Source organism: Denticeps clupeoides, unplaced genomic scaffold, assembly GCF_900700375.1.
Source record: "Denticeps clupeoides unplaced genomic scaffold, fDenClu1.1, whole genome shotgun sequence".
Lineage (NCBI taxonomy): Eukaryota > Metazoa > Chordata > Actinopteri > Clupeiformes > Denticipitidae > Denticeps > Denticeps clupeoides.
In genome coordinates, this window is record NW_021630103.1 from 64276 (window position 1) to 78647 (window position 14372).

At 41.2% G+C, this 14372-nt stretch overlaps 2 protein-coding genes across 4 annotated transcripts; both read right to left on the reverse strand.

The window, feature by feature from the left end:
- Positions 1–907: 907 nt before the first annotated feature.
- Positions 908–3896, reverse strand: LOC114783595 (NHL repeat-containing protein 3-like). Of its 2 annotated transcripts, none has more exons than XM_028969104.1 (7): positions 3706–3896; positions 2916–3059; positions 2682–2832; positions 2397–2597; positions 2216–2307; positions 2007–2119; positions 908–1810 (listed from the first exon to the last, which is right to left on the reverse strand). In XM_028969104.1, exons 1-7 carry the CDS (start codon positions 3796–3798, stop codon positions 1564–1566), a joined length of 1041 nt encoding a protein of 346 aa, XP_028824937.1. In that variant the 5' UTR covers positions 3799–3896; the 3' UTR covers positions 908–1563. The 2 variants fall into 2 exon arrangements, with proteins under 2 accessions (XP_028824937.1, XP_028824936.1); XM_028969103.1 differs by having other exon boundaries at positions 2916–3062.
- An 832-nt stretch (positions 3897–4728) lies between these two features.
- Positions 4729–13906, reverse strand: LOC114783588 (vasodilator-stimulated phosphoprotein-like). Of its 2 annotated transcripts, XM_028969095.1 has the most exons (13): positions 13769–13906; positions 9987–10158; positions 8871–9051; positions 8748–8802; positions 8335–8665; positions 6177–6289; positions 5973–6021; positions 5845–5884; positions 5723–5765; positions 5580–5636; positions 5328–5400; positions 5168–5225; positions 4729–4904 (listed from the first exon to the last, which is right to left on the reverse strand). In XM_028969095.1, the coding sequence occupies exons 1-13, from the start codon at positions 13771–13773 to the stop codon at positions 4870–4872; spliced, it is 1212 nt and encodes a 403-aa protein (XP_028824928.1). In that variant the 5' UTR covers positions 13774–13906; the 3' UTR covers positions 4729–4869. The 2 variants fall into 2 exon arrangements, 1 of the variants encoding a protein (XP_028824928.1); XR_003748515.1 differs by having other exon boundaries at positions 4888–4904; positions 5328–5636.
- Positions 13907–14372: the final 466 nt, after the last annotated feature.

Here is a 14372-nt window from a genome sequence, read left to right on the forward strand (position 1 = left end):
TTTGGTATTTGTAACTGTACAAAGTGCCCCAGCGGTTTTGAACAAATGTACAAATTCGTTCAACTTGATCATTGCCATGTTATATGTAGTTGCTGTTGTTAAATGCTGAGATATATGCATTTCAGCTAAAGCACTTATTATGAAATACGAAGGCTATATTAATTATTCAGATGAGCAAACTTTATTATTGCATATCACGGTAAACTAAAAAAATAACGTTATTAATACACAAGAAACTACAAACACGTCTAAAGACACTGTACTTGTTCAGCATTACTGTGAATTACTTTTGAAACAATGTGCAATCCTCACTACGTCACACTGTATATAAAACCTTACCTAGTCATTTATTCCGTCATTTTGTAATTTGTGCAATTTGTGTATTTTTCTACATACATGTCTGCACTGAAGGAGTTGCTTTTAATCTCATTGTACATGCCTACAGTGACAATAAATGGCATTCTGTTCTATTCTAAACATGGCATTGATCCCAGAAGTCTTAGGAACTGCTTCAACAGAAACGATGAATGTCACCAAATACATAAATTATTCTCAACATCAATCATAAGACATGATAAAACAGCATCATCATCATCAGTGGTGGCCTAGCGGTTAAGGAAGCGGGCCCGTAATCAGAAGGTTGCTGGTTCAAATCCCGATCCGCCAAGGTGCCACTGAGCAAAGCACCATCCCCATGCACTGCTCCCTGGGCGCCTGTCATGGCTGCCCACTGCTCACTCAGGGTGATGGGTTAAATGTAGAGGACAAATTTCACTGTGTGCTGTGCTGCTGTGTATCACATGTGACAATCACTTCACTATTATCACTATTATTATCTCAGGGGAAAGTTTTCTTTTTAAAAATGCACATTAATCATGGATAAGTTAAATTAGTCCAAACTTAAATGTCTGCATTAAAACATTATTTATTTCCAGAAAATCTGGTTGTTGTATACATAGATATCTTTGATATGTCTTTGGTGTATAATAAGCTGAATTTTATAGTTGAAATCTGCACCACATACTTCATCACTTGCAGGTAAAATAGTGAGTAATTATTTAATTAAATAAATGATTCTGTAAATCAAATTTAAATGAAAAGAACTGCACAATCACAGTATTCACAAATAGCATGAAAAGCAATTCACAGATTCAAAATAACAGCAATAAAAATTATAGTAAAGCAAGTTTGCACAACAACGTCAAACTTAATTCAATCAGTTGATGGGATGGGAAGAACCACTCGTGTTTAATACTGCTCATGATGGCTGCAGTGTGATGGGAATCTGCATAATCAATATAAAATACAGCATCATGTGCATTTCATTAACACTAACACAATATTACAGCAAGAATCCAGAGTACTACACAAATTCAACAGGTAGATTTAATTATGAAAAAAAAAAAAAAAAAAAAACATTTATTTTAATTCATACATATCACCTCTGTGCAAATACTGCATTTTTTTATTTTGCCATACAATGCCTGTGCCCATAAATGGTTCTTGTCCCATGTGTTTTGTCTGCCACCATGATGGAAAAATGTATCTCACCGTAACAATCATTCAGAGGAAACTACTGCCACGAGTCAACGGTATAAATTTCTGTGCCTGTTGGCCTCCAATTTCTGCAACATACAATGCCCCAGTTTTGAGGTCAACATCCACTAGGTGGGGTTTAATGTCCTCTGCAAGCTGTATGACACTGGTCACCCTACACTGACCAATCCCTCCCACGGGAGGGGCTTCCAGCAGGGATACCTGATTGGTGTTTAACTGAGCCACAACAAAATACTTCTGGTCAGCAGTCAACCTGGAAAATCAGAGGGGTGTCCCCCTATTAGTTCAAGCTGCTCTTATATAGTTATATACATAGTATAAGCATAGTATTAGTATGTGTAATCTAGCACTTTTCAGTAATATAGTATTCCTTTTTTCCACTAATAAAAGGAAGCGGGTAAAATAATCTCATACACACATCAACAACTTCATTGCCTTTTTAGTCTTACCTCACAGAGTAAGGTGCATCATCATCAAAGCAGCTGCCCCATGATCCAAGCCAGTCTCCTGTTACAGAATTGAACACTTGTATTCGCTTATTTCCTCTGTCTGCAACCCACACCTGCAAAATAAAAAAATGGGAAATGTTAGGTGAAAATGCATGGAAGAAAATTGCACAAAATGTACTCCAATAGCTTCCAGAGGAAGAGATACATACACGCTGATAATAATCTATGGCCACACTGTGGGGAATGTTGAACTGCGCCAGGCCCTGGCCCTTCTCGCCATGCATCCACAAGACCTGAAGATCTGAGAGGGACATCCAGTTAGAAAACACCAGGAGCATTAACTTTTAAAATTAAATTGTAATCATGATAAATATCAACATCTATAAGAACCTTTGGATAATTTGATGAGACGATTGTTCATGCCACCATCACCATCAACTATATAAATCTCCCCTGAACTGTGGACGAAAATTTCGGCAGGCTGGTCAAACTGAAGCGGGTTCAGGTTAGATCCAGGCTTTCCAGGCGTGCCCAGAACTTGCAGAAGTTTTCCTGAAGGGCTGTACTGCTTGATAGTATGACCATATGCACCTAAGGGAAATTAAGAGAAAAAAAATGAAATGTGCACAGCATGGATTTTTTAAACATAAATCAGTTTTTCCCATAAGAAAATACCTTTTCCCACATCAGTAATCCACACCGTGGGGTTTGCAGTTGCATTGGCAAGGAATATTCCATGGGGTTCTTCTAATGTACTGGTGTTCCAAGCTTGCAGGAAGTCACCATCGGTGCTGAAGACAAGCACTTTTGGTACATTTTCCCCCCTCTGTTTTGAAACCCACTTATTATTACTATTGTTCTACGCAGATGAAATATGTCAGTTTGAGGGCTATGTGAGTTGACACTCACCTGTGCAACATGGTCGATATGGTCGACCGCCACTCCAAACACTTGACCAGTGAAGTATTCTGTGTATTTAGGCCAAGCGATGTCCAGTTTGTACAGAGGTTTCCCCATCTGTCCGGCGTCAGATTTCAGTGCTGCAGTGGTGGTCTGCTGGAGTACAGGATCGTGCTCTGCTTTACTGCACTAATCCAAAACTCAGATCTGGAACCACTTTATCTCAAGCAAACTTAGTTGAGGCCACTCGTTTTTTTTTTTAACATTTGATGCAACCTCAGATTATATATTTTACAGTCACTTAAATGCAGCCCTGTCAGCTCCACCCAATTTTGTTTTTACTTATAATTTACAGATGACTTGCACAACGGAAACTAAAACTATTCATCAATCTGACAAAAGACAGACACAAATTGTATTTGATAGTGTTATTCCCTTTTATTTTGCACCTCGTTTTTAGTGAATGGCCACTGTGTTGCATACGTGCGATCTTTCAGCATTTAGCGATGAGGTTGATGTTCCTGCATGTGCAGTCTGACGAAATATATCCGTCTTTCTCATTGATATGTCCACATTTCTAACCACAAGTACGTAGTAGAATTTCCAGACATGCACTTGACATTCGAGTTAGCGAATGATAACGGGCAGAGCTGTTTTTTTTAATGATAGAGTAATTTAAATATAGAGGACATATGGAGCAGACATATCAAGTGGCCAACACTGTAACACTTTATCAAACACAAAAAGCACCGGTATCCACCAAAATGGCAGACGTGTTATGAGGAAGAAGTACGCTTACCGGTGAAAAGATGGTGCTGTATAAAACTACCATTAACAAGAACACTGCAGCCATCATGAGCAGTATTAAACTCGAGTGGTTCTTCCTTTTCATTCAAGGTTTCCGTATAAAAAGCGGTTTTCTACGTCACTCCACGCTGACACAAGCCCACCGCTTCTTCGCGTCCGCGGTTCTCGTTACTTCCTGTTTTGATCACGTGACGGTCACGTTGCATTGATCCGCAGAGACGTTCGTTTGCGGCGAGAACACCGACTCGCAATGCAAAAGCCGAATCTATTTTTACTAAAGCAATAGCGAGGACAGAGTCAGTCATCATATGTCGGCAAAGGAAAATAATCTGTTCATTTGTCTCATACCATGGCGAGACATTTAAATGTCAAGCTGTTTTCCATGCTATGGGGTTGTAGATGTTTGCTATTTACTTTACTTCCCTTAGCAGACGCTTTTACCCAAAGAGGAATACACCAGCTATTCTCGTTCGGTTTCTATAGATTTTGAGTTTACAAAACTAAGAGCCCTGATAAGGCCTAACTTGTCAGAAAAAGAACTCAGAAATTGTAAAGTGCTAGTCGAAAAAAAATAATTGTGCGAGTGTTAGTGCTATTGTCACTGTCACAGTGGGGTAGTGGTGGCCACTGAGCAAAGCACCGTCCCCACACACTGCACACTGCTTGTCATGGCTGCCCACTGCTCACCAAGGGTGATAGTTAAATACAGAAGACATGTTTCACCGTGTGCTGTACATCATAATGACAACCACCTCACTTTAATTCACTTGTTTACAATATTGTGTATTCTGTATAATAAGATCTTACCATTTATAACTATATACTGTGTATGTTAGTTCTGTATGTTAGCATTTTAAAGGAGTATGACAATTTTACAATTCATAATACACAAATTGTAATAAATATAATGTAATTTAAAGAGAGAACCCACACAACTGTAGAAACTAACTTTATGCAAGCATGAAAGAAAAAAAAATCCATGCTGAAAGAAAGTAGTAATTTTCACCCCCAGACGTCCAGAAAAAGGCATCAATTTATTGCAAAACAAATTCCAAATATTTTAAATTTAAATAAAACTTCCAGAACAATTGATGTAAATATGTCATAAAACTCTACTTCTTTTTGCAGTGCCAGTCTGCTCTGTGCAAAGTAGAGACTACACAGCAGTCTTCTGCAGCTCCTGAACTAAGGCTAGAAGAAGGGATAACAACACAAGAAACACATATTTAAAATGCACTGGAGCATCTAGACAAATAGAATATAAAGAAAAAAAGTCATTTGTTTTTAGAATCTAAGTAAAATATTTGCCCATCAGTCCCAATCAAGTAGTAGATTTTAAAATTTCATGATTTTCTAATTAAAACAATAACACCTATCTGCTAATAATGTATCTATATAAGTATACATATATGGTTTATACATAATGGTTTGGTGAAGCAAAAAAATATACTTACTCTCAATTATTTCATCCTTTATTTTCTGCAGTTCCTTGCGCATCTCCTCAAGGATACTCTACAACACCACACATTGTTTGAGCCTCACCACAACTAATGTGGAATAAAATGCTTCTTACTATACTGAAAAAGATAATACCATTCCAGTTATGTCACCTACCTGTTTAAAATCCTCCAACTGAGACTCATCCATTGTGCCTGTTTCATTTGCACTCGGATTTGACGGCTTCACCCTGTCAGTGTTCGGAAGTATTGTGAGGTTAAACAAGAAAATAACACAGCAGAAGACTTTGAGGAACACATACGTGCATAAATGCACTTTTTTATTACAAGGCGAACAGTATAAGCATCCAGAATGGTTTCCAGAATGTGGCATTTTGAACCCTGAGGCAGCAACACAAAGGAGGAATACCTGGATCCCGGGGCAGTGGATGATGTGACCTCCTGACCACGGGGGGCTATATTAGACCTGTTGAAAATGGTGAGACATCTGGGGGAACCTTTCAAGAAATACTAACGCATAAGAAAAAATAAAATATTGCATTTTTTTTTTACCTTGGCAAGGTGGCCGATTTCTCCCATGGCTTTTTAACAGAATCTAAAATAAAACAGTGAGAAAATGTAACAATTTATTCTGATGTGATGATAGTGGATTGGAAAAATGAATCACCACTCACCACTTTGGACAGGTTTAGGAGCTGAGGATTCTTTGCTATCCTGTAGTCATACAACCACCCAAATTATTTACATGTCAATTGGCATTGTGGCAAATTTACTTTACAGAGAATTGTTTTTTGTTGCTTACACTGGCTGGCTCTTCCTTCTTGGGTGCTGGGATATCAGCAGCTTTCCTCCTGTAGGGACACAATATAATTTTCCACATTTTCTCACACACACTATGTGCAAAAGTTATTATATTTACTATTGTTACTGTGGTTAATCTTATTATAAATGTGCTCATTAAATAAATATGATTCGCTGTGGGTCCTGTATTGTGTGAAGGACTAACCGGCGTGCAAGAATGGCACTCATCTCTCCCATTAGGCCTCCTCCTCCACCTCCTCCACCACCTCCTCCACTGCTGCTGGTGTCTGGCTTCGGTGTGCTGTTACCACTGTCATCCTACATAGGCATAGTGATAGGGCATATTATTAAGAGTATGAGCGGCATAAAAGGTGCTACTGAGCAAGGTCCCCACACCCTGCTCCTCAGGCACCTTTCATGGCTGCCCACTGATTATGGGCTAAAATCAGAGGGCACATTTCGTTGTGAGCACTGTGTGCTGTGTTTAACAATGACAATCACTTCACTTTCACGTGTATGCCAACATCATGGCCTGTTCAGTGGACTCCTCAAGATCCTGTGCACTACTGGGACCATACCAAAGTCCATTATCTGCTCGATTTACAATTCAATTTAATAAGACCCAGAACCCCACTAAGAAACTCCAACCAAACTAGGGCTGCAACTAACGATTATTTTAATAATCGATTAATCTGTCAATCATTTATTTTCAACCTTTTATTCAAAAACAGAACCAAAATCTTTAGAAAGTGCACAAACATGTTGCTCCTTGAGCTGTTATAATAAAAATAAAAAAAAAATGGACTAACACAAAAACATACACATGTATGCTTTACATCTGCCAAATATAGACTTTTTTTTTTTAAATAAAGTGCCACATGAGCTGCCAGAATGATAAAAAAAAGAAAAAAAAGAACAATACAAATCAGAAAATTTAAGAGGATTTGTTTGAATGTCAGAACTTGTTCTCTACACTACACTGCAGATGCACACACTCGCAGACGCATAAACTCACAAACACTGACACACACACACACACTGCAAAAAATGCTTTTCTAACTTAGTAGTTTTGTCCTGATTTCAGTCCAAATCTCTAAAAAATCTTAAATCATGTGTTTACTACACATAAGAAGTGATGTCTTGTTTTCTGATAAAATATCTCAGAATTAAGCCAATGGGGTAACAAAACTAATCTTAATGAGATAATCTCAAACAGAAGTTTTAAGCATCACTTAATTTTCTCATGCCATTTTTCTTGTCTAGTAATCTTGATTTAAGATTTTTTAGATATTTGGACTGGAAATGAGACAAAATTACTAGGTAAGAAAAGCTTTTTTTGCAGTGTATGCATGACAACAGATAGAAAAATGAATGGTCCAAAAAAGTCTAGTGAATAAAAACATGTCTTTAGTCTTTTAATGCAAAGAAAACTATAGCACCCCTGCTTTACTACTGTTATTAACGCGCTAACGCTAACTTGTCATGCCTGTCAAGCTGGATGACGGGTAAACATTTACATTTACAGCATTTATCAGACGCCCTTATCCAGAGCGACTTACAATCAGTTGTTACAGGGACAGTCCCCCTGGAGCAACTTAGGGTTATGTGTCTTGCTCAGGGACACAATAGGCGAGTCGTCCACGCGGAGACGCAGAGAACAGTCCGAACGCTGTTTCATCCTCCCTCCACACCTGTAGGTGGCGCTGTAAGTCCCCATCTAGTTCTCCTCCGCGGCGAGTTAAACACCAGCACCAGGGACATTACGTTCCTCACTTCAAAACGGAAAAAAGTAGGATTCTGTAGCGACTTCCCCTGCTGCTGAACTCCCTTCTTCCTCCTCAAACACTCCAACATGTTTGCGTTTCAGGTGCTGGATCATTGCCGTGGTGCTCCTGTGCCATGCCATGTCGCTTTTGCATATTTTCGCGCAGATTTCTCTGCCTCCGCCATGTATATGTCCTCTACCTCCGCTTTTTTTTTTGTTTTTTGTTTTTTTGAGGCGCCAAACTCTGCTAGCATCTGTGTGCGAGAGAGACCGAGTGTGTTCACTCCACTCCGCACTCAAATTAAGTTTTTTTTAAAATAATCAAACATCTCCGCGGCGCGCGACATAACAAATCAATTAGGAAATTTGTTGCCAACTCTTCTAGTAATCGATTTTTATTGATTCGTTGTTGCAGCCCTAAACCAAACCATGACTTTGTAGATCAGTTAGTCCTTGAAACCCTTCCAGTACATTGGAAATGATTCCTACTTTTGCAACTACTTCACTGATATCACATCAATAAAAAGGTGAAGAAGCATAAGAACTTTAAATGGCTCCTAAAAACACTTAATATTAATATTAATTACATTGTACTAACCTTGGCTGCTTTGCGTAATTTGGCCCCAGCAAGGGCTGCGGCCAGCCCACCACCGGCTCCTCCTCCGTCACCACCTCCGCCCCCAGAGGGCAGTGGCGGCGGGGGAGGCGGGCCAGGTCCAGGAGGAGGAGGTGGCCCTGGGGGAGGAGGTGGCCCGGCTCCGGAAGGCGGACATGCTGGTGCCGGTGGTGGTCCGGGCGGCGGAGGCGGCCCGGGGGGCGGGGGGCCTCCTGATCGGGCAGGGGATGTGGGTGGAGGTGAGGATGGAGGGATGGGTCGCTCTTTTTCCATCTGCTCACGTTCCAGCTGCTCTTGTCTCTGTTTCTCCAGCCTGGTGAACGCAGTCCGACAGCCTGGATCTTAAAGACTGTCACACTCTCAGTGTTTTCTGTCACTGTACTGTGTAATGGTACCTTCTCTGCTGCTCCACTTCTTCTGGAGAGGGTCCATTTTGCACCTGACGTGGGGCTGTGGAGAAGATGTTCAATCAGACGCTGCTCAGGCTGTCTGGACGTTCAATAGTTTGCGCACGGTACCTGCTTCCGCCACTCCGTTCATCATGTCGAGGGCATGCGTCATGCTGTCACCAAACTGGATGGCTTCATCCTTGCTCCCAAAGTTCAGCCCCCACACTTGCCGAGCATCTCGCCACTGGTGGAAAGTAGGTGTGGCCTGGTTGTACTTTAATCCCTTTCCAATGGGATAATTGATGACCACCTATCATAAAGTACAGAAAAAAAAATGTTAATCATCATGCATATTGTGTTGACGTGGAACTCTACATGAACCATAATATAATAAACATCTTTGGACAAGCAAAAAGCTAAGCTAAAAAGCTAAGCTAAAAAAAGCTAAGCTTAGCTTTTTGCTAGCAAAAAGCTAAGCAAAGCTAGTACAGACAGACACAAACCCCGTGGTGTCAAAAAAACGTCCAGTGTGCTGCTGGTGGTAACTAGAGGCAGGGGAAAACCAATGCCATGTGAACAGTGAAGAAATAAGGGCCAGAAGCCTGGTGAAAAGTTAAAGGTGTTCTCATAAATAGATAAAAGAAAAACTATGTACCCTTTTTGCAGGAGTGTAATTATTTCTCTTTTTAAAACGGTAGGAACTTGATGACTGATTTCCTCATTCTGGGCTATTTCAATGTCGTTAATGTGTCACATGCACATGCACAAGAAACATTGTGTTTCTTTCATGTTTCATATATTTTTTGTAAATCCTGAGGGCGTCTTTAATGTTGCACGACCGAACAAGCTCCACATTTAGAACATCAGAAAACTATTCAAACATCAGAAAGTGTTAGAATACAGCTCTTGAAAGAACGAAAGAACTAGGGGTAAAATAATGAGAACTGAGTAAATGGAAATCAACACAGCAAAAACATACTGACAAATGGGACACGTGACAACCACAGAGCCCTGCGTACAATGCACGTTCACAGATAAACCTGTCAGCAAAGTTGCATTAAACAAAGAGCCTTTTCATACCTGTACATACTTGATGAAATGCACGTTATACATCTTCACTGACACACAGTGTACTTAAAAAAATACCCACATTTGGAATATATGTGGCATTAACATAAACCTGATTATTGTTACAGCAAACACACAGAGGTTTAACAGAGGTCGTGACCTCGACGGTCGTCATACCTGCTGGTCGGTTTGTATTTTGCGGCCCACGACTCTGTATGTGTTGGTGCCAGGATTGTGGAATATCTGAACTCTGCTGACACACTGGGCGCCGGTGCCCGCCGGGACCCAGCGCTTGTTGGCGTCATCGTACATCATGACAGTGGCCCGGGCCTGGCAAATACTGGTTTCACTAAGGTCACAGACACAGGAACGACAGAAGTTGACTCAGTGTCACCATCACATTGTACTCAGTCACTGTTTTATCATCAGAATAATGAAAGGTGTAATGTTCTTGTGATCCTGTGAAGACTTAAAACTGGGTAGGACACTGTGAAACACAAGATGCTTACTGCATTGAAGTTGAGTTTTAATGTCATTTCAGCTACAGACAGTAACTATGTTTCTCTGGAATCTGGTGCTACATGTAACATTTAAACAACGTTACTGACAAAGTGCACGTGTGCAACAGACAACCTGGGCTCCATCAAGTGCAAGCAGGGGACACAGACAGTGCAAGAATAAAATTTAACAAAAGACATGTAGACAATGAGGCAGACAGCGATTAACTAGCGAAATGAATAACAAATGTGCAAAGTAAAATAGTGCAAATACAGCTGTCATGATCTCAACTATTAACAACCCCTTGCAATTTTGTCCAATCACAGCAACCTGTCCGTAATTTTTCACTTTCATTAGCAGCATGTTGTGAACGCAAACGTGGACAACATTGGATAATATTCGTGATTTTGAAATGTCCTAAAAAACCTTCCCTTGTCACATGTTTTGACTGCATTCAAGTATTCATAAAAGCCAAGAAATCAAATGTGGATGACGACCATTAATAAATAAAAATGTACGCTGGCAATGTATTCAGACATCAATGCGTTTTTTTCTCTGTTCCAATGTTGCCGGCTGAAATTCTTACATGTGTTCTTGTCAATCGAGAACGACCCACCGGATGTCAGTATACAAATCACACAGGACCATAAACTGGACCGCACTGCATGCATGCTGAAGACAGTGAAGCAAGTAATCAAAAAAAAACTTCACTGATGGAATGTCGCGGTCCCAGAACATGAGCATGTGTTGGACGAAACGAGAAACCCCGGTGCGATAGGACGCAATGAGGCAGGTAATTTGTATACTGCCATCCGGTGGGTCGTTCTCGATTGGCAAGAACATGTGTAGGAATTTCAGGTAAGTTTCCACCGGTTTAATATGCGAATGAGAACCGGCATGAGCCGCAATGCCACACGGATGTCGTTCGCGTTTAGGTTGAATTTGGGGAAGGGACAGGATGAGAGGGAAGAGTTGAGAGGTGAGGAGACGAGCAGGGTGAGTCTTACGGGTTGAGATGGAGAAGGAGCAGAGTCTAGTTGACGGATGCCAATCAATGACTGAGCGGCTGGCCTGTGGCCATCTTGGCAATTTGGGAGTCACGTTACCACATCTCCGTGTTGCTCCCGGGCACATGGATGGAATTATGTGACAAGAAATTTGCTACATGCACTGCAAGTTATTGCCGGACTGGAACAGGGCAACATTCTTGAAGGTCTAATCTCACGCGTGGCCATGGCTTTTAATTTTAACGGACATGTGGTAACGTGACTCCCAGGGGGCAGTGGTGGCCTAGCGGTTAAGGAAGCAGCCCCGTAATCAGAAGGTTGCCGGTTCGAATCCCGATCCGCCAATGTGCCATTGAGCACCTTGGCGGATCGGGATTCAAACCGGCAACCTTCACTCAGGGTGATGGGTTAAATGCAGAGGACAAATTTCACTGTGTGCACCATGTGCTGTGCTGCTGTGTATCACAAGTGACAATCACTTCACTTCACAAATTCCAATCAGCCACTGTGGTGTGTGTTGATATACCTTTTAACAATTCTAAGTATTTTTATAACTTCACAATCGTGCAGGGGTATAATCTGGAGCTAAAAAAGATGTTACAAAAACCAAAGCGTTTCAGATAAAGGCGTGCGGTTCTGATGCAGACCAAAATGCAAAAAAGCAGAGCATATGTGAAACACCACAATCCTCAACTGATGCACTTTGACAAAGAGGCGTTGGTGCAAGATGTGATACAATGTCTCTGCTGTGAGAGTTCCTGTGCCAGGGGACTTCACCACGGCCAAATAAGGACACAGACACAAGCCCCGTCAAGGAATCGCACCAAAATAAAGTGCTGAAAATGCAGGAAAAGGCCAGCGATTCTTTTTGAAAGCTCTGAACCTGCTGCGTGGGACGCGGTTGGTAGAACAGAGTCAGGAAGTGGTGAGATGGGTTCTACAGACTATAAGTGTGAAGCAACAGGGCTCCCTTGCATTCATGCATTCACCGCTACAGACGTGTTTATCAGTTTCCAAAATTAAACACCGAGAACTCGAACCCTGACCAAACAAATGATAAGAGAAGCATAACGCTGGGCGAAACTCAGCGTGACAGCCAGGAACACACGCTACTGAGAAAACAGGAAGCTGTGGTCCGACACTGAACACTGTCTGCTTCATCTACACACTCAGATCAGGTACTTGATGTCAAACTCTCACAACGGCTTTTCTTTTCTCTTTCTCTCTCATTTTTTTACATTTCTCTTATTGACTTATTCAACCTGCCCCCCCTGATCTGCAGTTTCCGGATGAGGGAGGGAACTTGTGAGCTGTTCAGGGCAAACCACTGATTGGTCCTCACGTGGGCTTGAAAGAAAATTGATGAAATTCAAAGACTTCGGGAGAACTGAGAGTCAGAGAAAACAAATGTGTATGAACTCTGCTGAAGGAAGTTCACAATTTAAACCGATAGAAAAGGAGGAACTTACCGTACAATTAAAAAAAAAAAAAAAAAAAAGACACCATCATCCTGCTGCTCTCACTGCGGTGCAGTTTCTCACACACAGCCACACTTGCCTCAGCAACACAGCAAATATCTTTAAATCGCTCATATCAGTAGATACAGGTGAAATAAAACTAACTCGGAAAGACTGTGCACTTTATATCCTCATATGTTCTAATATCCTAATAAACTAAACATATTACAGATTTGGCTGATTTGAAATGTGGAACCGGAGATACTTTTGGATCTAACGTGTGGAAAACAAAATGAATATTGGTGAATAGTTTTGTTATTTTTTTAGACAATAGCTTTTTATCCCAAATGAGCTCGAGATGGGGAAACAACCTCAAGCTTCAGGAAAACGGGAGACTTGGAGGTGCTGCTGAGTTGTCCATGAACTTGAAAGGAGAGTGCAAAGTTGAGTTGAGGAGCTAAAGCAACATTCTGGAAGATCCCATCCAGCAAACAAGAACAGTTTGGGCTGCAGTCATGTTGTACGCACCTTCCATCCAGTGAACCACAAAACTGCATTAGAGGTTACTCTTCATTCATTGGTTGGATTATTAGTAAGTGAGTCTGAGGACAAACCCTCATAAACTACATTAGGTCTCCTAAATCTGTCAATAGTTGGATCTGTAAGAATATTGCATCTCTGTGAAATCTTCAAGCATTGCAAAGGAAATTTGGCAATGTTCTTGTTTGGTGCAGGAATAAGTACATTTCAGGATTGTACAATAATATTGAGATCATGCATATGTAGCACAATTACAAACCTTTACGTAATAAACATTTCTTGGTTGTGCAAACCTGGCTTTTTCACTCTTACAGAGGAAAGTCGTGATTCAAAAAGTAATGAGTAAAATTTGTTAATTTAAGATTTCATTTTTTCTTGGCTTAAACCTACGCAGGCCTGTGCGTGTGTGAATACACACCATCAGTACACCCCACTTGGTCCATAAAGTCCTTCTTACCCCATCGTGAAGCGAGCCCGGTCCTCGTCCCGCTGGTGGTCCGTTCAGGGGATGAAGACAGCGAGCTTCGTGCGCCTGGAGAGCAGAGAACCTGCAGCTTCGTGCACGGCCGCTTCTGCTTTATAAAGTGGCGCGCCGCTTCCTGTGGCCGCGGTCATCAACCTGTGCTGACTTCTGCTTTATGGCCGTATATTAAACAAACAAATACATATACAGTCACTGCAAATGCCTTTATACATAAAGCATCTGCTTCGTGATAAGCGAAGAACGCAACTTTTATATTTAACATATCTTAACAGTAACGAAGGCGTTTCTTATTCACCCGTGATCCAATCACCGTTAACGTTACAGGTGTTGTACCGAATTCTGTGACCCGTCGAATTTCGTGACCCTAGATGGCGCTGTGACACGAAAGTCGCATAGGATCCTACTTACAGCACGGTCACACTATCTGGCAGCGCCTGTCAAAGATTGTGACCTCTTGTCCCTGGTTCCTGTTCATGATTACAATGGTAAATGTTGTAGTTAAAGGTTGCTCTCAAAGTACACAATTAACACTCAATAATCAATTAATTCAGCTAAGAATTATCGTGTATTATAATTT